General features: G+C 45.4%; 2 protein-coding genes across 3 annotated transcripts; one reads left to right on the top strand and one right to left on the bottom strand.

Annotated features, from left to right (window-relative positions):
• The first annotated feature begins 635 nt into the window (after positions 1-635).
• tmod4 (tropomodulin 4 (muscle)) lies at positions 636-15,021 on the top strand. 2 transcript variants are annotated; one of them, XM_084027971.1, is made up of 10 exons: positions 636-786; positions 8,264-8,430; positions 9,046-9,202; positions 9,769-9,888; positions 13,091-13,183; positions 13,271-13,401; positions 13,849-13,956; positions 14,180-14,323; positions 14,415-14,559; positions 14,685-15,021. In XM_084027971.1, the coding sequence occupies exons 2-10, from the start codon at positions 8,329-8,331 to the stop codon at positions 14,705-14,707; spliced, it is 1,023 nt and encodes a 340-aa protein (XP_083884097.1). In that variant the 5' UTR covers positions 636-786; positions 8,264-8,328; the 3' UTR covers positions 14,708-15,021. The 2 variants fall into 2 exon arrangements, with proteins under 2 accessions (XP_083884097.1, XP_083884098.1); XM_084027972.1 differs by lacking the exon at positions 636-786 and adding an exon at positions 894-914.
• Positions 15,022-16,671: 1,650 nt separating this feature from the next.
• Positions 16,672-19,284, bottom strand: scnm1 (sodium channel modifier 1). The gene is made up of 8 exons (XM_084027555.1): positions 19,131-19,284; positions 18,889-18,959; positions 18,717-18,805; positions 18,158-18,252; positions 17,759-17,859; positions 17,557-17,681; positions 17,325-17,439; positions 16,672-17,231 (listed from the first exon to the last, which is right to left on the bottom strand). The coding sequence occupies exons 1-8, from the start codon at positions 19,179-19,181 to the stop codon at positions 17,123-17,125; spliced, it is 756 nt and encodes a 251-aa protein (XP_083883681.1). The 5' UTR covers positions 19,182-19,284; the 3' UTR covers positions 16,672-17,122.
• Positions 19,285-19,329: the final 45 nt, after the last annotated feature.

Genomic DNA, 19,329 nt, shown 5'->3' with positions numbered 1-19,329 from the left:
AAAGTGCTTGTGTAGGAACCCTGTAGCTGTAGCCTCTTTTTACTAGTTTATTAGTATAAAGTGGTTTATTCTGAGTTAATCTTCTGTTCTGTTAAGTAGACTGAATACTAAGGATTGTATTGTTACAAATATGTAGTTTACCACAGCTGGAAGGTGCTGGAAAAGCATGGAAATGCACCTGGAATTGCTTGAAAAGTATGGCTTACTGCCATATGCCCATCTCACATTCTCTATTTCTTCATATTTTTAAATCAGATTCATAGATAGATAGTACCAAACCCTAGTTTCAACCAATAATATCACCACATCCATCAATCAATCCGAGCTGGAGAAGGTTGTGAACTAATGTTTCGAATGATTAAATCACATTGTTACGTCCAGCATATTCACCATATGGAAGATGGAGACTGGAAATTATATTTCAGCTCGACTTCAAGAGAGAGAGCAGATCCAAGGTACAACTCAACACCAACCACTAGATGGCAGCACTTCTCTTTGTGTCTGACAGCACTCACTTTTAATTGGATGACTGATGAAAGTTCATGCCTTACCCCCCCCCCCCCCCCCCCCCTCTCTCTCTCTCTGTCTCTCTCTCTCTCTCTCTCTCTCTCCCCTGCTATGCTGAGATAGACATACTGACTGACAGCACTTTGAGAAGTCAGCATTTTATTATTTTGGCAGAGAGAGAGAGGGAGAGGGGGAGAGAGAGAGAGAGATCAACTTTCCCTGGTTTCTAACTGCAGCCGCTGCCTTGCCGAGGGGCTACAGCACTGTGCTTCTGTGAAGGTAGGTGTGAGGCTGCTTCCTTCTGCTGCTGCATGTCGATCCACTCTTTAATCCGGGTTTTGGAGGGGCTCTCCATGTCCCTTGAGATAGACCCTCGTCTGAGATGGGGAGAATGAATGAATTAATGGGTGAATTATTGTCAACAAATGTTCCCGTGCAGAACTTTGATGACTTAATCCTCAGCTGGATTTATAATTTTTTTTATGTCGATGCTGACGTGAGTTTCCGGGCTGAAACTCTGTGGAGGGTTTTTCTGCAGAGCGCTGTCACTCAAACGAAGCTCTCAGTTTGGAATGTGGAGGGATTGAGCCATCCAATGCTCAGCGCTGTGCCGTGAATTTGGAGATGTTGTCTCAGTGGAGGCCGAGGTTGGAAACTGGGAGAGCAGGGTGTAGTTTGTCCTCCGCCTGCACTACCAGTCCAGTTCAGGTCCAGTAGTGTGACATTACCTGTCACTGGATTACATTGTCTTTCAGGGACTGAAGCCTTAACTGGACACCTCAATTATGTAGATATGATCTTAGTGCAGAGCTAACTCTTTTAACTTTAAAACAAATATATATATGGGCGTACAACTAGCAAACAATCTGCGTTTAGGGTCAGTTCCACTTGTTGCTCTTCTTTATGAATATCTGCATTAGAGGTGGGAGAAATAATGGATTCTATGATGCTTTGTTGAACGATTCTGCATCGATGCAGTAAAGTCTATAGTTATTTATATTTTCCACATTATATATAAGTAATCTAGCACATCAACTGTATCATACAAATACGAATTGTTTTAAAAGATTTGAGGGAAAAATGCTCATTATATTTGAATCCAAAAAAGAGATGCATCGAGAATCGTAATAATGGAATCGTGAGGCGACTGATGTTTCCCGCCACTAATCTGCATCATCGCTCCGCAGCAGATCCAGATTGTATGACTTTGTTTAAAGGTATAATATAAATGTCGCCGCATCGTCGGATCCTGTTTGTAAACAGAACATTTGCCTCCAACTATGAGAGAGAGCGAGAGAGCGAGCTAGGGACTCACAAACCTGCAGGAAGGTGTTGGATTATGATTGACAGCAGCCGAAGTCTTGCTTCATCCTATTGTGGCCTGCCTGCTCTCTCTATTTCTGTGCCGGGCCTGTGTTTATCCTGCAGGGAGACCTGGTGATTTATGATCTTATTTAGGGTTATTTGATTGTTTTTACTAAAAAGGAGGATCAATAAAAAAGACGTCTCATCTCTGATAAAAAATAATTGTTTCTTAACAAAATGTAAACAGTGATTCCAGTATGTTGACGTGGCATTTTAACTTGTATCCACATTTGAATCAGGTTGCAGGTGCAGCTTACAAATATCAGATTTTCGTTCCCAATCAGTTGATATCCGTTGTTTGATCCCTGTAAAGGCTGATCGCATGTCTCCAATACTCGGTTATCTCAGCGAAGCTCGCCGATGCAGCAGAGTTGTTCTCTGAGACTTAAAATGGAGCTGCGATAGAATCTCAAGGAGCAACCCAAGCCGGCGAGCGTTCACGCAGCTGGAAGTAGCTGACTTGCGAAGCTAAAATTAAGCTGAGGGCAGATTGGGAATGTCACACTTGGGCGGTAAGACGTGGAGAAGCCGACATGCAGATGGTGACAAGTCTGCTGATCAGTCGGTGGCAGAATAACAACCGCCTGCTCATCTAAGAAAATAAAACCACGATATCGTAAAGAACTAGATCCCATAGAATCCAAGACAGAAAGAAAGTGAAACTGAGAGAAATGACCTCGGTTTATTTTCTGCTCCAGTAAAAACCGACTCCCTGGAACAGAAGCCCTCTTTAATCATCGTGGGGCATTTATGAGTGTACAACGTTTGTCACTGTGAAATCTGAACCTTGGTGATGGTCTCGGACTTGTAAAACTCACAGTAACTCCTCACCGTTCCTCGCCACTGGAGCTCCTTAATGGACGAGGACAATAAGAAGTACCAGCTCACGCAGTGAATCATGTTTTTACTGCAGGAATCTTCGATATAAGTGCCCTTTTCCTCACAGACTCCCATCTCCACTACAGTCAGTGTGTTCTTCAAACGACTCCACCAACATGGCGTCAATCAGACAGAAGCACCGGCCGTGAAACCTCCGGCTGCTTTAACTGCTGGGACCAAGCGGCCAAAACCGACGGATGGTCGGAGCCGGGAGCATCGAACTGGTTGCCAAATAAATAAAAACAACACAGGATTCTTCAATCTGATGAAGCGCTGCTGAACGCAAGTTCACAGTCGCTCTAAGGTTGCTGAAATAGAGCAGCCTGTGTAATGTTGTCGTCTCAGATAGCCGTCATCGTGACATTTATCTCAGCAGAACGATTAACTCGTGGTTGTGTGAATGATGACAACGCTGTCCTGAGTCAGACGGAGAAAACGTGTTTAGATGTGTTGACGTGAGTTGACTTTAGACCTGTATCTGGGAGAGACCGGACCTTCAGCTGGCTTACTAGTGAGCCGAGTGAAAGCCGCCCGGTGGTTTCCAGTAGCGGTCGTTGACCGACCCCAATAACACGCAGCGGAACACGTGAAATCACATGTACGTAGAGATGTACACGTGAAATCACATATGTAGAGATGTACATGTGAAATCACATTATGTAGAGATGTACACGTGAAATCACATTATGTAGAGATGTACATGTGAAATCACATTATGAAGAGATGTACATGTGAAATCACATGTATGTAGAGATGTATATGTGAAATCACATTATGTAGAGATGTACATGTGAAATCACATATGTAGAGATGTACATGTGAAATCACATTATGAAGAGATGTACATGTGAAATCACATTATGAAGAGATGTACATGTGAAATCACATTATGTAGAGATGTACATGTGAAATCACATATGTAGAGATGTACACGTGAAATCACATTATGTAGAGATGTACATGTGAAATCACATTATGAAGAGATGTACATGTGAAATCACATGTATGTAGAGATGTACATGTGAAATCACATTATGAAGAGATGTACATGTGAAATCACATGTATGTAGAGATGTACATGTGAAATCACATTATGAAGAGATGTACATGTGAAATCACATGTATGTAGAAATATACATGTGAAATCACATGTATGTAGAGATATACATGTGAAATCACATGTAGAGATGTACATGTGAAATCACATTATGTAGAGATGTACATGTGAAATCACATGTATGTAGAGATGTACATGTGAAATCACATGTATGTAGAGATGTACATGTGAAATCACATGTATGTAGAGATATACATGTGAAATCACATGTATGTAGAGATATACATGTGAAATCACATATGTAGAGATGTACATGTGAAATCACATGTATGTAGAGATGTACATGTGAAATCACATGTATGTAGAGATGTACATGTGAAATCACATGTATGTAGAGATATACATGTGAAATCACATGTATGTAGAGATATACATGTGAAATCACATATGTAGAGATGTACATGTGAAATCACATTATGTAGAGATGTACATGTGAAATCACATGTATGTAGAGATGTACATGTGAAATCACATGTATGTAGAGATATACATGTGAAATCACATATGTAGAGATGTACATGTGAAATCACATATGTAGAGATGTACATGTGAAATCACATGTATGTAGAGATGTACATGTGAAATCACATTATGAAGAGATGTACATGTGAAATTACATTTTGTAGAGATGTACATGTGAAATCACATTATGTAGAGATGTACATGTGAAATCACATTATGTAGAGATGTACATGTGAAATCACATGTATGTAGAGATGTACATGTGAAATCACATTATGTAGAGATGTACATGTGAAATCACATTATGTAGAGATGTACATGTGAAATCACATGTATGTAGAGATGTACATGTGAAATCACATTATGTAGAGATGTACATGTGAAATCACACAGAGAGCCCGGGCTGCAGGTGTAGGACATGGTTGAGATTTCGAGGAAAAAGAAACAAGCCAGCTGGACGCGGCAGGTGATTGCCCCCCCCCCCCCATTCTGTTGTGGTCCATATGGAAATCCCGAGGACTGCTGGTGACAGATGCACATTCAGCGTCCTGTCTGTTTCCCGGGGGAGGGGGGCTTCCTGGAACGGCTGCCAAACGAAATGTCCAAACAAACGAGAGCACAGTGTCGGGACCATGCTAACCAGAGGCTCCTCTCTCTTCTCGGCCATCAAGTGTTTGGCTGAACTGCCAACTGTCTGATCATATGTTTCACTGCTGACCGCATCACCTCCATAATGAACACGTTGCTTCCCTGCACAGAACGACAGGACAACGTGCTGCTATAACAGCCCGAACCAGCGTCGTACGATGTCTTTGTAACAGGGTTTTGTTCCCCGGTTCCTTGACTGGCAGGCTGCTGGCTCACTGGTCTGAGCCTTCACACTTAGCTCCTGTTTCAGGAAACAACCGTGCATTTAACTCAACTATAAGCACGCGGCTCAAAGGCTCCAATCACATCACCTCGCCTGGACGGAGCGCCGGGTCATGTTCACTCCTCAAGGAAGAGTAGAAGGCTTCTTTCATGTCTAATGCCAGAATGTCTCAGAGTGGAGATGGAATGGGTTCCTGCCTGAAACCGAGTTTCATGAGAGGATTTCACTGAAGTTTTTCAGTTAATAAAACAATAGTTGCATAAATTAATCCATTGGAAACAACCATGCATAATTGACAAATAATTCAATGAACAATAAATAACATGAAGAGTAGAAAATGTTTATTCAGTGAAGATGCTTGAAGATTTAAAGCAGAAACGTCTTGTTTAATGTCACAGATTATACTAGGACTCTTATGAAAATGTAAGTTGAAGGGATTTTCAACGTGATGATGATTTTCATAATATAATCGTGAATTATTTTGGCCTGATTTATTAAGCATCATAATTACTCAAAATACAAAGTGATGCAGCCAATCAAACTTCGAACAGTCAGTGTTGAGTGCTGATTAGTCCCATCATAATTCCATAATAATAATAATAATAATAATAAATGTATGAGTTGTATAGCCGGTGTGGTCGGTTTCTCCACCTGGAGCTCCGAGCTGCAGCCTCCTTCCTTCCAGTCACACTTTAAATCTCCTCCACCCGCTCGCCGCCGCCACCGTTTGATCCCGTGTTTGAGTCGTTGGCTTTTCGCATTAGAGCGGCGTGGCGTCGGCGAGGAGCTGCCAGCGAGCGCCAGCCGGCTAACAGACGTTTTGATCCTCTCGGTCATCGAGAGAATGGTTCGCTCGCTCTTTCTCGTTTCTAGTTGATGGAACTCGGTCTGCTGTTTGAACGCGGAGCAAATACAGTGGAAACTGTTGGACTGATTTCATCCATTCAGTTAGACTCTTTATTGTTTATAATATCAGATTTGCATGGTTTTTGTCTTTAATTGATTTGTTTTCTTTGATCTACCTCTAATTATTCTTCACTTTATGCATCTCTAATCTTTCTGAGTTATATCTCATTAAAATGAAAACGAAAGAACAATTCAAAGGTCTTGTTCAAGGAGAAGGTTTGAAACACACACACACACACACACACACACACACACACACACACACACACACACACACACACACACACACACACACTCTCACACTGAATCATTGGCAGGTATGGTTTCATCAGCCATATGGTGTGTATCCATCTCCAGTCACAAGTGTGTGTGCGTGTGTGTCCTCTCTAATAAAGTGTAATCAGATCAGTGACTCCAAACAAACAGGCGTAACCTTGACAACAACACGGTTATAGTCTCATAGGTGGCGTCACTGTTTCCATGACGACACTAAGGAAACCTTGATGTGTGAGGAGAGCTGGGAACGCCGTCGTTGGCGGCGCCCTGCAAAGTAACGTCCAGATGAATGACCTGCTTCCATCGGCCCACGACCTTCAACCTTTAATCAACTATTTATCAACATTCAGTCGCACTTCAGGACTCCCAGTTACTTCCTCCATGTAGGTCCATGCACCCCAGTAATCGGATTACATCAGATGAGCTTGAAAACCACAGGAGGATTGAAATGTGGATGGATTCGTTCACCACAGCGGCCCGACACAACGCTGAATCGCCTACTTAATGTGGTGGTTTGTGACCCTGGTGGTGGTTGTTGTTGTTGGGAGGGATCTCAAGGCAAAGCGGTCCTACGGGAGGGGGGGCAGACCGAGAGGGATTCACTGACCACCAGCCTGGAAAAGGGAAACGGGTCCCTCTGGATCTGGACTTGGCAGGGGAGCTCAGCGGCGAGCGTCTGAATGTAAAAAGTCTGGAGTGGACGTGAAAACGTTGGACCTGAAGAACCGGATCGCTGCGTGACTCGTACTCGGACCCGAGCTCTCGTTGGGACTCCGTTCCTCCTTTACTGTTAGTCGCCACGAGCTCGTGTCCTCGCCATCAGATATGTTTGGGGCGTGTCCACTACTGTACGAGCGGCTGTCCGTCACTGATAAATAAGGGATTGCACTTTCCTCTCCTCTCCATTCTGCTATTCTTAGTCGCTGTGTGTGAGCTCAGGGTTTAGAGTTACAAAAGACTTCTCTGCCCTCTCTCTCTCACTCTCTTTCTCTCTCTTCACTCGTCTACCTCGCTCTACCTCGCCTCGGTGGCTGGTTGTGTTTTGAGGAGAGGGTGAAGCTGGTGTGAGTCCTGGAGGCCGCGGCAGCATATTTGTACGGACTCTGCCCTCCGGAGTAGATTTGTTATTGGAAATGCATCTATTATTATCATCATCACATTATTGAAGCCATCTGGATAAGCTCAGTGAAGATCACCATCACTGTTGGCAAGGGCAGAGGTAATCTGAGGGTGGGGGGCGAAGGTAGCGACCAGGGGGTGAAACGTCCTCGGGTTCAAGCGGTACAACACAGTCGAGCAAAACGACACATGATTATGAATAATAAAGTCTTTCTTCTAATCCAACAATCACCGGCTCTGTTTGGAGAGACTTGATTAGAAAACCCTTCACTGTTTGACACCAGAGAAAACGCAAAGGCTCACTTTTTTTGGTTTTCCTAATACGCTGTCTTATTGGTGGAAAAGAAGTATATGGTGCGTTGCTATGCAACACAATAGGATATGATTAATGAGTACAATGAAATATGAGAAGAAAACCAATTATCACAATATTTTAAGATCAAATAGCTTCATCAATGCAGAAATATTGTCGGTTTGAATATTGGTTCTGTCCAAAATATTTAAAAAGAAAAGAACATATTTGTGATGTAATATGACTAAGTGGGTAACGGCAAATAATAGAAGCGTCTGGTGTAATATGACACAATACTGTGTGAAACAATGCAGCGCTGTAATAATGATGTAATATCAACCGTACAGTGAAGTATTATGAGACGATATTACACTATGATGCAACACGATGCTGTGTACGTTCATCGACACTGAATGTAAACAAACCAGGCTCTGATCCCGCCTCCTCTCTCTCTCCCCGTCTCCCACAGTGCTCTCTCGCCCAGCGGTGTGTATGAGTGAGTGTGTGTGTGTGTGAGCCAGAGCCTCAGGAGCCATGTCGGACCCCCGGGACATCGATGAGGACGCCATCCTCAAGGGCCTCAGCGCCGCGGAGCTGGACCAGCTGGAGTGTGATCTGCAGGAGATGGACCCTGAGGTACGGGGGGGGGGGGGGGGGCTACGACACTCTGAGACTCTGTTAAACTGACATCACACGTGGAGTTCAGCCAACAAATCACGTGGGATCACAACGTTACTTTGTCTCTCGCCGTTGACAAACATACAGATTTATTCTGAAACAAGGTCCCGTGGGGGACACAGGAAGGGGCGGGGCTTACTCTCACCCACGCAGGGAATAAATCTGTTCCATACATGAAGCCAGCAGCAAGAGAAAAAGGGCAAAAGTTGAGTTGAAGTGAAACGAAGCGACTCCTCCACCAGTAAAACTAAGTGTTGCCATAACAAAGTTTCCCAAATGAAAATGAAGAAAAGAGAGAGCAACTCTCGGTTCTTAATTGTACGTGATCGCCCACCCACGGGTCCCACGGGTGTCCTACATGTTACTGATGTCAGCGTGACCTCACAGTGACCTCACAGTGACCTGCCTTTACTTGTGCAACCATTTCAACCAATAACATCATGACATCCGTCTGTAACGTGTCGAGCTGAAGAAGACGATGAGCTCGTCTTCTCAATGATCAACGTTCTCCTGTTTCAGACTTTACTAACAAGGAATCCATAACACATAACCTTTGACCTCTTGTTCCTCCAGAACGCCATGCTGCCCGCCGGCTTCCGGCAGCGTGACCAGACGAAGAAGGGCCCGACGGGGCCGTACGACCGCGACGCCCTGCAGCAGCACTTGGAGAAGGAGGCCCTGGAGCACGAGGACCGGGAGGACCTGGTCCCCTTTACCAGGGAGAAGAAAGGTAGGGGGTAGGATGTGTGTGTGTGTGTGTGTGTGTGTGTGTGTGTGTGTGTGTGTGTGTGTGTGTGTGTGTGTGTGTGTGTTTGATGCACCAGTGAACAGCAGCTCAGCCTCCCAGTTTCAGGTCTGTGTTGGGTTACTGCAGCTCACTGAGTTTCAGGGTCACGTCCAGACCTGCACCAGGAACCAGACCTGCACCAGGAACCAGACCTGCACCAGGAACCAGTCTGGCTGAGGATATGTGTTCTGATCTCATCTCATAAACAGAAACCGATATCGTGTTTATCTGCGTTCCGTCTGAGAATCGTGAAGATAAATGAGTCGAGGAAAAAGAAGGAGATAAGGTTGCTCCGGTGGAAAAACGTGGATTTGGTTCGAGCCGGTCCAGAAATCCGTCATCAGCCCGGGCTTACTCGTGTTTGGGGAAACGTGATCCGGACACATTTACAGTTTTACAGAACGCTGTAAAACTCTGTTTGCCGACGGATGCATGAATACACAAAAACATCTCGTTTCTTTCTGTTTTAGTTTCTCTCGTAACTCTTCTGCTCTTCTCTCCGGCTGCAGGAAAGACGTTCGTGCCAAAGGAGCCGGAAGAGATCCCGTTACACGAGCAGGTGATCCTGGAGCCGGAGCTGGAGGAGGCTCTGAAGAACGCCAGCGACGCAGAGATGTGTGACATCGCAGGTGAGACTCACTCCACTACGATTAATAATCTCCATCCGTTCATCTGGGACGACTTCCACGATGTGGAAAACACGGGATCACGCAGACTGTAAGAAACTAAAACGGATGTCATAGGGCCCTACATTCATCCTACGCTGCAGCCTATCCCAGCATGCACTGGGGCAGGTCTGGACGGATTCCCAGGTCTGAAATCACTCACGACTCACAATGTAGTGATACTTTAGCTTAACTAAACATGTATTTATTCCAAAAAACGAAACTAAAGCTGCATTGGCCTTCTTCACAGCCGGCAACACAGGTGGAAGCAACATGACAAACTACTGCGTTGCATGAGTTGCAGGACTGCAGCCATTTGATCCATCACTGGTTGTTTTCTGTGTCAATCTTATTAACTCGGCAACAACATCACAACACCATCACAACATTACAATAACATCACAATAACATTACAACAACATTACAATAACATCAGAACAACATTACAACTCCATCACAACATTACAACAACATAACAACATAAAGATAACATCACACCATCACATTACAACAACATTACAACAAAATTAAAACTCCATTACAACATCACAACATTACAATAACATCACAACTCCATCACAACATTACAATAACATCACAACTCCATCACAACATTACAATAACATCACAACATTACAATAACATCACAACTCCATCACAACATTACAATAACATCACAACATTACAATAACATCACAACTCCATCACAACATTACAACAACATTACAACAAAATTAAAACTCCATTACAACATTACAACATCACAACATTACAATAACATCACAACAACATTACAACATCACAGTCACTCTTCAGTTCTAAGTGACATGTGTTCTTCTTGTGCTGATGGCTGATATCTGCAGTGTAAACCTTCTTCCCATGATGCCGCATGTTCGTCTGGTTCCCAGCAGCGGGGGCTGATTTGGAGCATCGGGGTTTCCTCACCGCGGCTCTGACCCACATAGTTCTGTTGTTCAGACCCGGGTATCTCGCCGCCGCCGGCTTCATATTGTTTCCATCAGCGCTGAGATCAGCTCGACTGGTCCGGCTCGCAGACACACACAGACGCACACAGACACACACCGACACACACAGACACACACCGACACACACAGACATGCGAGGGGGTCCGATTCCCCCACGCTCAGCAACACCGAAATACACAAGGCTGGCCCCTGGCCAGAGGAGGGGTAGGGGGGCAGAGATACTGTATCTGCTTAAAACAGACACACACACACACACACACACACACACACACACACACAGTCATGTTTCCTGAAGCAAACAAGTCTTTTTCCCAGAGTGCAGAGTGACAAGTGCTGTGAGTGTTTTAGAAACTGTTCCTTCCGTAAGTCGAGATAAGAAAAATGATGATGAAAGCCGTAATAGTAGTAATAATAATAATAGTTATTATAATAATAATAATATGACCAGGTCAGGGAAGCACACCAGGGAGACCTAGACCAGGTCTGTCTGGTGTTTTCTATCCTAAAGGTTCATCCTCGTGGAATCCCGATTCAGGTGCAAGTCTAGCTGCAAGTCTTCTTTTCATGTGTGACCTGACTTGAACAGAGCCAAGGTCATGTGACTGGAGTACAAGAGAGTCTAGTCCAACCAATGCAAGACCATCTCTCTTACTACAGACCCATTCAGTCCCTGTGGGGAACCCTAACACTGGACTCCAAACTGTCCCTGCTGGATTAATAAAAAATGAAGTTCTGGATCCGATACAGCAGAGAAGAGCTGAGTGATTATGAGACTATTAATAATACAGTTATTGTTTGTCAGCGGATACTTAAACGAACTGTAACTAACCTGAGTCAGACCGCCCCCCTTCTAAAACATGTTTTCTTAATTGAGTTTGATCCTTTGACCGGCCTGAACGAGCCATCACACAGAGAACCAGGCATCCTGTTTCCCCGTCCCCGTCAGCCAATCAGAGGGAGGCTGGACCCTGGACGCCGTCCAGATGAGGATTAAACCTCAGTTAGCCTCCTGTCACTCCTTTGTTTGGCCTTTTTGGCAAACGGACAAAAAGTGGTTTGAATAGCTGGGCCGGCCCACGTAGGGGGAGAAGGGGGGGTGAGAGGGTCGGTCCAACAAGTTAATTTCCACATTTTATTTATGTGTCCGCGTTGCGACATTGAGCCTTTTAGTTGCTGCAGTCCGGTTTGTGCTGTAAAGCTACCGATGGTTATTCTCAGGAGACAAACCGGATGAGGAGAGGTGTTTATGGTCGGTACCCCCCCCCCCCCAGCAGGCAGCTGTCTCTCTGGCCTCCCTCTCCTCACAAGGCCCTTCCCATGGTTCCCAACACCAGGTCAGGAGGGGGGGGGGGGGGGGGTGAGGAGGGGGAGGGGAGACGGGTGAGGAAGCAGCAGGTCTGCCCCCTGCTGGTCACACACAGTAACAACAAAATGTTGTAAGAATGTTCGACAATCCAAACTTTCATCATATCAATAAAAACACAATTCATGAACATAGACGTGTGCCACAATTCAGTGAGGAATAAAAGAGGTAAAACTTTATCCAAATAAATGACCTGAAATCCCTTATTCTTATTTCCTGTCGCATCGGTTGTTTCCTGTCATGACGGTTGTTTCCTGTCACATCAGTTGTTTCCTGTCATGACGGTTGTGTCCTGTCGTGACGGTTATTTTCTGTCCCGACGGTTGTTTTCTGTCGTGACGGTTGTTTCCTATCCCGACGGTTGTTTTCTGTCCCGACGGTTGTTTTCTGTCGTGACGGTTGTTTCCTGTCGTGACGGTTGTTTCCTGTCCCAACGGTTGTTTCCTGTCCCATCGGTTGTTTCCTGTCCCAACGGTTGTTTCCTGTTCTGACGGTTGTTTCCCATCATGAAGGTTGTTTCCTGTCGTGAAGGTTGTTTCCTGTCCCATTGGTTGTTTCCTGTCCCATCTGATGTTTCCTGTTGTGACGGTTGTTTCCTGTCCCTTCGGTTGTTTCCTGTCGTGACAGTTGTTTCCTGTCGTGACAGTTGTTTCCTGTCCCATTGGTTGTTTCCTGTTGCGACGATTGTTTCCTGTCCCGATGGTTGTTTCCTGTCCCGACTGTTGTTTCCAGTCCCGACGGTTGTTTCCTGTCCCGACTGTTGTTTCCTGTCCCGACTGTTGTTTCCTGTCGTGACGGTTGTTTCCTGTCCCAACAGCGATCCTGGGGATGTACACGCTGATGAGCAACAAGCAGTACTACGACGCTCTGGGAACCACAGGAACCATCGCCAACACGGAGGGAATCAACAGTACGACATCATCTTTGTTTTACTGCCGGCGTTGTGTTGGTGTTGTGTTACTGTGGATCTGAAGCTGTGATGGTGTCTCTCCTCCAGGTGTTGTGAAAGCAGATCCGTTCAAGATCTTTCCGGAGGAGGATCCCAACCCCACCAATGTGGAGGAAACGCTGGAGAGGATCCACAACAACGACAGCAGCCTGACCGAGGTCAACCTCAACAACATCAAGGTCAGCTGATTATGATGGTGATGATGATGAGGATGGTGGTGGTGATGATGATGACGATGGTTATGGGGGTGATGATGGTGACGATGATGATGACGATGATGATAATGGTGCTGATGGTGCTGATGGAGGACTGTGGCATTCACAGGCTTCTGTGTCAGTCAGGAATTTCAGCTTCTGCTCCAAAGTGAACTTGACTCTGTAACATGAGTCAGAGTTTAGATTTCGGAAATAAAAAAATAATAATCGTTATTTTACTGTTTGGTTCTACGATATATAAAATCGGTCGCTAACACGTTTGTTTCTTTTGTAGCCTAGCGTTAGCTTCTTTCTTCTGCTGATTGCATTCACGCTTCAGAAACCATAAAGTTAATAATCAAAGTGAGATCATGTTGCCTGTGAGAGCGTGATGCTGCAGCTCCGGCGTGTAACGGCGTCTCCGTGCTGCAGGACATTCCCATCCCGACGCTGAAGGAGATCTTCGAGGCGATGAAGGGGAACTCTCAGGTGGAGACTCTGAGCATCGCGGCGACGCGCAGCAACGACCCCGTGGCCTACGTGAGTGTGACAGGAAGTGACGTCAGCAGCAGGACGCCGTGTGTTTTCTGTTGACCTTTAACCCCATGTAGGGTGACTCCGGGACGTTTTAAGAGATTTCATCAGATTTTGATGATTATCTGGATGATAAGATTTTCATCTGGTCACATGTAACTAATGGTGTGTGTGTGTGTGTGTGTGTGCGTGTTCGTATGTGTGTGTGCGTGTGTGTGTGTGTATGTAGGCGTGTGCTGAGATGCTGCAGGAGAACACCAGCCTGCAGAGTCTTAACGTGGAGTCTAACTTCATCACGTCTGACGGCATGAAGGCGATCGTCAAGGCGATGGCCAACAATGCCACGCTGGTGGAGCTGAAGATCGACAACCAGGTGAGCAAGCCGCCTTCGCCGCGGCCTTCGCCGCCGCCGAACACAGGAGGTACCACTCCCTGTGGTAACACTGTGACTCTGTGACTTCCAGAGGCAGAAGCTGGGCGACTCGGTGGAGATGGAGATCGCCTCCATGTTGGAGAACAACTCCAGCATCCTGAAGTTCGGCTACCACTTCACCCAGCAGGGCCCCCGCGCCCGCGCCGCCATGGCGATCACCCGCAACAACGACATGAGTGAGACACGCCCACACCGTCAGACCAGAGGAGATAGTTTCACATTTAAGCTTTAAATTAGGTGTTTTGGGTGTATTATCTCCATCGTGTTGTTGAGTCTCACGCCTTCTTTCCTCTCATTGCAGTCCGCCAGCAGAGGCTACGATGAAGCGGCGGCGAGCCGACGGCCTCGTAGCGGCGTCTTCACCGCCGAGCCGAACGCATCCCCCACATCAAGAGAATCCCTCCGTCTAACATCCGCATCCAACCGTTTCATTTCATTTCTCCCGCAGCTTTCTGTAGACTGCTGAATCATCATAAAGCATGTATAGGTCACAAGCAACACGTGAAGCGTCTTTTCTTTCTGTGCTTTTATCATCGTCTTCATCTTCATCATCCCAACACATAACGACAAACCGCGCTGATGTGGTGCTATCTGTGGGGAGAAAACTGTAAATACTTTAAATAAAAATATATATTCAAGTATTTTTTTATGTCATGTTTGGCAACTTTAATTTGATTGTTTTCATCTAATGTTTTATATGAGTATTATTAACAAATATTAATAATCAGAGTTCCTACACCTTTCCCAATGTCAAATTCAAGCATTTCAAGGTGCATTTCCATGCTTTTCCAGCACCTTCCAGCTGTGGTAAACTACATATTTGTATCAATCCAATCCTCAGTATTCAGTCTACTTATTATGTCACTTGTTCATCACATTAAATGAGATGTTATTGTCCTCTAAACAACCAACATGATGTTTGGAGACAGCTTTTTACAGAAGGACCACAAATGAAAGGAAAACTAATTCCACTAACAGATCCACAGAAATATAATCACCAACTATTTTCATTTTCTGTTCGTAATTTTCATGCAGAAATGTCAGAAAATGCTGTTTTCAGTCCCTCGAATATGGAGATCTTATTTTCTCTGTTATATGTCATCTCATATAACAGACATTTCAAGCACTTTATTTTAAATTCAAGCACGGCAAACAAATTCAAGTTCCAGCACCCGTACCAACCCTGATATTTAATAGTTTAAATGCACGAAAGAAGCTCAAACGTTGGTGCATTTACATATGAACAGCTGTGTCTCATGAATCTGGATTAAACCCAAAGCAGCGTAAAGTGGAGACCTGAACCCGCTCCATCGTTAATAAACCAGAACGTTATGAATGATCGTGTGATTATGAAGTGATAAGTTCCCCAAACACCGACGTATTCTGCAGGATTTATCAGACGATTTCTTCGTGTGAAGAATCGCAGCACTTTAATCCCTAAAAGTCTCCGTTGATCCTCCGACTTCCCTCAAACACCGGAGCTATTTTTACCCCAGAGACTGCTGGGAAACGTAACCCGGCCCGTCGGGCTTCAGTTACCTTGTTCCAAATATACAAACCAACTTCAGCAGATTTATGAACCCAAACAGCTGCTAACCTCCGAGGATTCTAACGCCCCTCCACCTCCTTCAACCCTCCGCCAGCAGCTAATCAGCAGGAAGATTATTCAGACAGACATTTGAATTTCTTTAGATTCGCATCCCACGTCTTTACATTTACACGTGTTTTTACGTCTCACTGGTTCCAGATTCAGTTCCTCCGTCTCGGCTCCAGACTGATGAAGTCGTCTCCTTCTCGACACACATTAACACCGTCATCAGAAACCGATCCACGTTAAGTCCTGTCGACCCCGATGGTCTTATCCAGATCATTGTGACCCGCTGCCCAGATTATCACCAGCACCACCCTCATTCACAGCTAATCTGACGGAGGATCAGTCCCACCAGATTAGACCGAACTCTGGACGTCTGAATAGACAATGAGTGATGTAGTATGTTTGAAGGTCCTTAAAGCTGCATTCTCCCTGCTGGCCACCAGGGGGCGACTCCTCTCTATATAGAAGTCTATGAGAAAATGAGCCTACTTCTGTCTGCTGGCCACCAGGGGGCGACTCCTCTCTGATTCTATTTAAGTGTATGAGAAAATGGTCCTACTTCTCTGTATTATCTCAGTAAAGACTGTAAACATGACTTTATGGTCTCAATCTCTAGTATCTCAGTAGACCCAATTTAAAAAACTAGTCAGACACAATTGAACTTTTATAAACATTTTATTTACATAACCATTTGTATTTATTACGTTCCTCACCAGTGTTTCTATGATGCAAAAATAGGTCAAGTTATTTCAGTATGTTTTCTCAAAACAAAAACATCTTGAGAGTTTTAAGCATAATTAGATGTTCATCTGGATAAAATGGTGAATCTTAAGTCTTTGCCAGGATAATCCTGAAAATACGGCAAAAACTATGAAAATAAAGCTTGTCATGAAAACCACCACCGTCAGAAGAGTTTGCATTTTAAACTGTATTTTCTCTTGAAAGTTTAAAATGTTCCCGTCAGCAGATTAGTGATGAAAAAGAGACTCTCTAAATCGGCTTCTGATGCAAAATAAAAGCCTCATCAGACGACGACTGCGACAACTTTCAGCCTTTTATTCAAACTGATGAGTCTGAAGCTGATACCTGCGCTGCACGTGGAGCTGCGTGGACCCAGAATGCACCACTGTGGTTTCTCTCTCCTCTCAGCAACTCGTAGGTGGGGGGGTGAGCGACGGCGGCTCCTCATCGGAATCGAACTCCACGTTCTCGTCTCTCACCCACTGACCTCCCCGGTCACGCAGCCATCCGTCGCTGAGACACAGCAGCAGGAAATGAATCAAAGTTAATCAAAGTTAATCAAAGTGACGAAGCTGAACCTTGACCAATCAAAACGCCGGTCCGTACCTCTTCAGTTTGAGGTAGTGCTCCATCTCCCTCCTCTGCTCGGCCGTCATGGCCGCCGGCGTTTCTGCAGCGTCGGCTCCTTTCATGTGGTCGGAGGGAAGCGCCGCCTCGCCGGCTGATGACACAAAGACAGTCAGACAGAGCTTCTTGAAACATGACTCAGCACAAAATCTAACAGGCGTACACTCTTTGTGTAACTGAGGGTTAAACAGGAAGATAAAAGCGTGTTTACCTGCCGTGCAGGCGCTTGGTGATGAACCGTCAGTTTCACGGCGGTCTTGTTGCGACGGCGTTTTGTCGGAGGCGTTGTCGCTGGGATCCGAGCCGGTGATCCCTGGATCCTTTCCAGATTTAGTGCTAAAATATAGATTCATGTTTAGAATTCTGTGTTTTTATTTTATTTTTGTGGGGATGTGTACATTAAAGAGCATCACCTGGTTTTTGTATGGCGGCTGCTGTATGGTACGGTCTTCAGCAAAGCATGATGGGTAATCTTGCGTGTTTGTGCCAGTAGCGGGGCCGAACAGGAAGCATCCTGGAAACACGACGACACACGGGACGTTACGGAGAGCTCGCTCTGCTGCATCCTCCGTCACGGGTCAGTTTAAAACGAGTTTAAAGTCGGATGTCATTCGTCAGGGTCACATGATAGGGGTCACATGATGGGAGTCACACGGGGGGCCAGGAAAGGCCAACAACAGTCTTGTGTTGTTAATTTCCAGCTATGAGTCGTTGGCGTGCTGCTGGACGGTCAGTCTGACTTCGTCTGCTGGTCCCAGACCAGATCCCGAGGTCTGAGTCAGAGTCAGCTTGTCCGGCGAGACGTTACCCACCTGCCCCGTGTCCTCAGCCTGGACGTAGCTCTCATGGCGTCTTTTTGTAATTTCATTCCTCAGTCGGGCTTTCTTCCCATAGAAGGATTTTAATCCTGAAGAAATACAACATATAGCAAACAAGTTAATAAGGATCTCCAGCCACTGTGCTCTCAATAAGTCTGGTTTTCTCTGGTTTTAGGTCACCACAGACTTTTTTGTGATAAAAGTGGATTTCATATGCTTTTTGTATCATTGTGACGGAATAATCCTAAATATGTTTAAGGATAGAGATGTTAAAACAACCTTCTGTGTATCTCAGTGTTGATCTTATGGAATGGTTTAAAGTGTGAGATCAAACTAAGAAACTGCATTTTACAATTAAGAGAGAACAGAGTAATAATATAGGTTATTAGAGAATTTAATGTATTTACTGTATTTAACAGAAACAGACATTCCTGTCTGGTTATTTTTTACGCCTCTTAATTCACCACAATAATAAAATAACAGATCACACTGTGACGTTTTCTCAACACCATCTGCAATTAATGAAGCGTCATTAGCGAGCGTGACGTCCCACCTTCCAGGTGCCGTTTCCCGTTCCTGTGGACCGTCAGCGTGTCGACGGTATCGAACACGGGGCGGTAGCAGCACACGAGGCAGGTGTACCTGCGGAGAGGAGGGAGCTTCGTGTTTACTCTGCATCACGAGCGAGACGTTTCCCCCCCAACACACGTCAGAGTTCAACTCACCTTCCGTTACTCAGGAGAGCCGCCTCGTCTCCCGGTATGACGTCAGACAGCAGATCTGCAACACGTCGTTTCTGAAACATCGACAGTGAAGTTGTTAGCTCGTCTTCTCGTCGCGCGACGTTCCGGTGTGTTGTTGTGGTTAGCATCGTGCTAGCTAGCTAGCCTAGCACGATGCTAACCACAACAACTCGAATAACGTCCTCACGTAACAGCTAGTAGTTGAAATAAAGTGTGAATGTTACCTTCAGCGTGTTCAACTGGCTGGTGTCGTCACCTTCACGTTTAAAAGACATGCTTGTTGTAGTTTACGACCCTACGACGTCTGTGACACGTTAGCCGAGCCGCCTGGGAGCTAACGCTACTGCGCATGACAGCGGCTCGTGTAAGCTAAATCCTGATAGCAGTGTAGCGTTCGCATCGAGGGGGAACGTGGGATATACA

This window comes from Eutrigla gurnardus (genome assembly GCF_963514095.1).
Source record: "Eutrigla gurnardus genome assembly, chromosome: 14".
In the NCBI taxonomy this organism is placed as follows: domain Eukaryota; kingdom Metazoa; phylum Chordata; class Actinopteri; order Perciformes; family Triglidae; genus Eutrigla; species Eutrigla gurnardus.
The sequence above is the reverse complement of the archived record's forward strand: the minus strand, read 5'-3'. Positions and strand labels throughout refer to the sequence as shown.

Excerpts from the sequence above, each read along its gene's own strand:
- tmod4 (XM_084027971.1), top strand. The coding sequence starts at position 8,329 with ATGTCGGACCCCCGGGACATCGATGAGGACGCCATCCTCAAGGGCCTC. Across the intron at positions 14,324-14,414 it reads AGCTGAAGATCGACAACCAG|AGGCAGAAGCTGGGCGACTC; the intron begins GTGAGCAAGCCG and ends TGTGACTTCCAG. Across the intron at positions 14,560-14,684 it reads CACCCGCAACAACGACATGA|TCCGCCAGCAGAGGCTACGA; the intron begins GTGAGACACGCC and ends CTCTCATTGCAG.
- scnm1 (XM_084027555.1), bottom strand. The coding sequence starts at position 19,181 with ATGTCTTTTAAACGTGAAGGTGACGACACCAGCCAGTTGAACACGCTG. Across the intron at positions 17,682-17,758 it reads AGCCGCCATACAAAAACCAG|CACTAAATCTGGAAAGGATC; the intron begins GTGATGCTCTTT and ends TCTATATTTTAG. Across the intron at positions 17,232-17,324 it reads CACTACCTCAAACTGAAGAG|CGACGGATGGCTGCGTGACC; the intron begins GTACGGACCGGC and ends GCTGTGTCTCAG.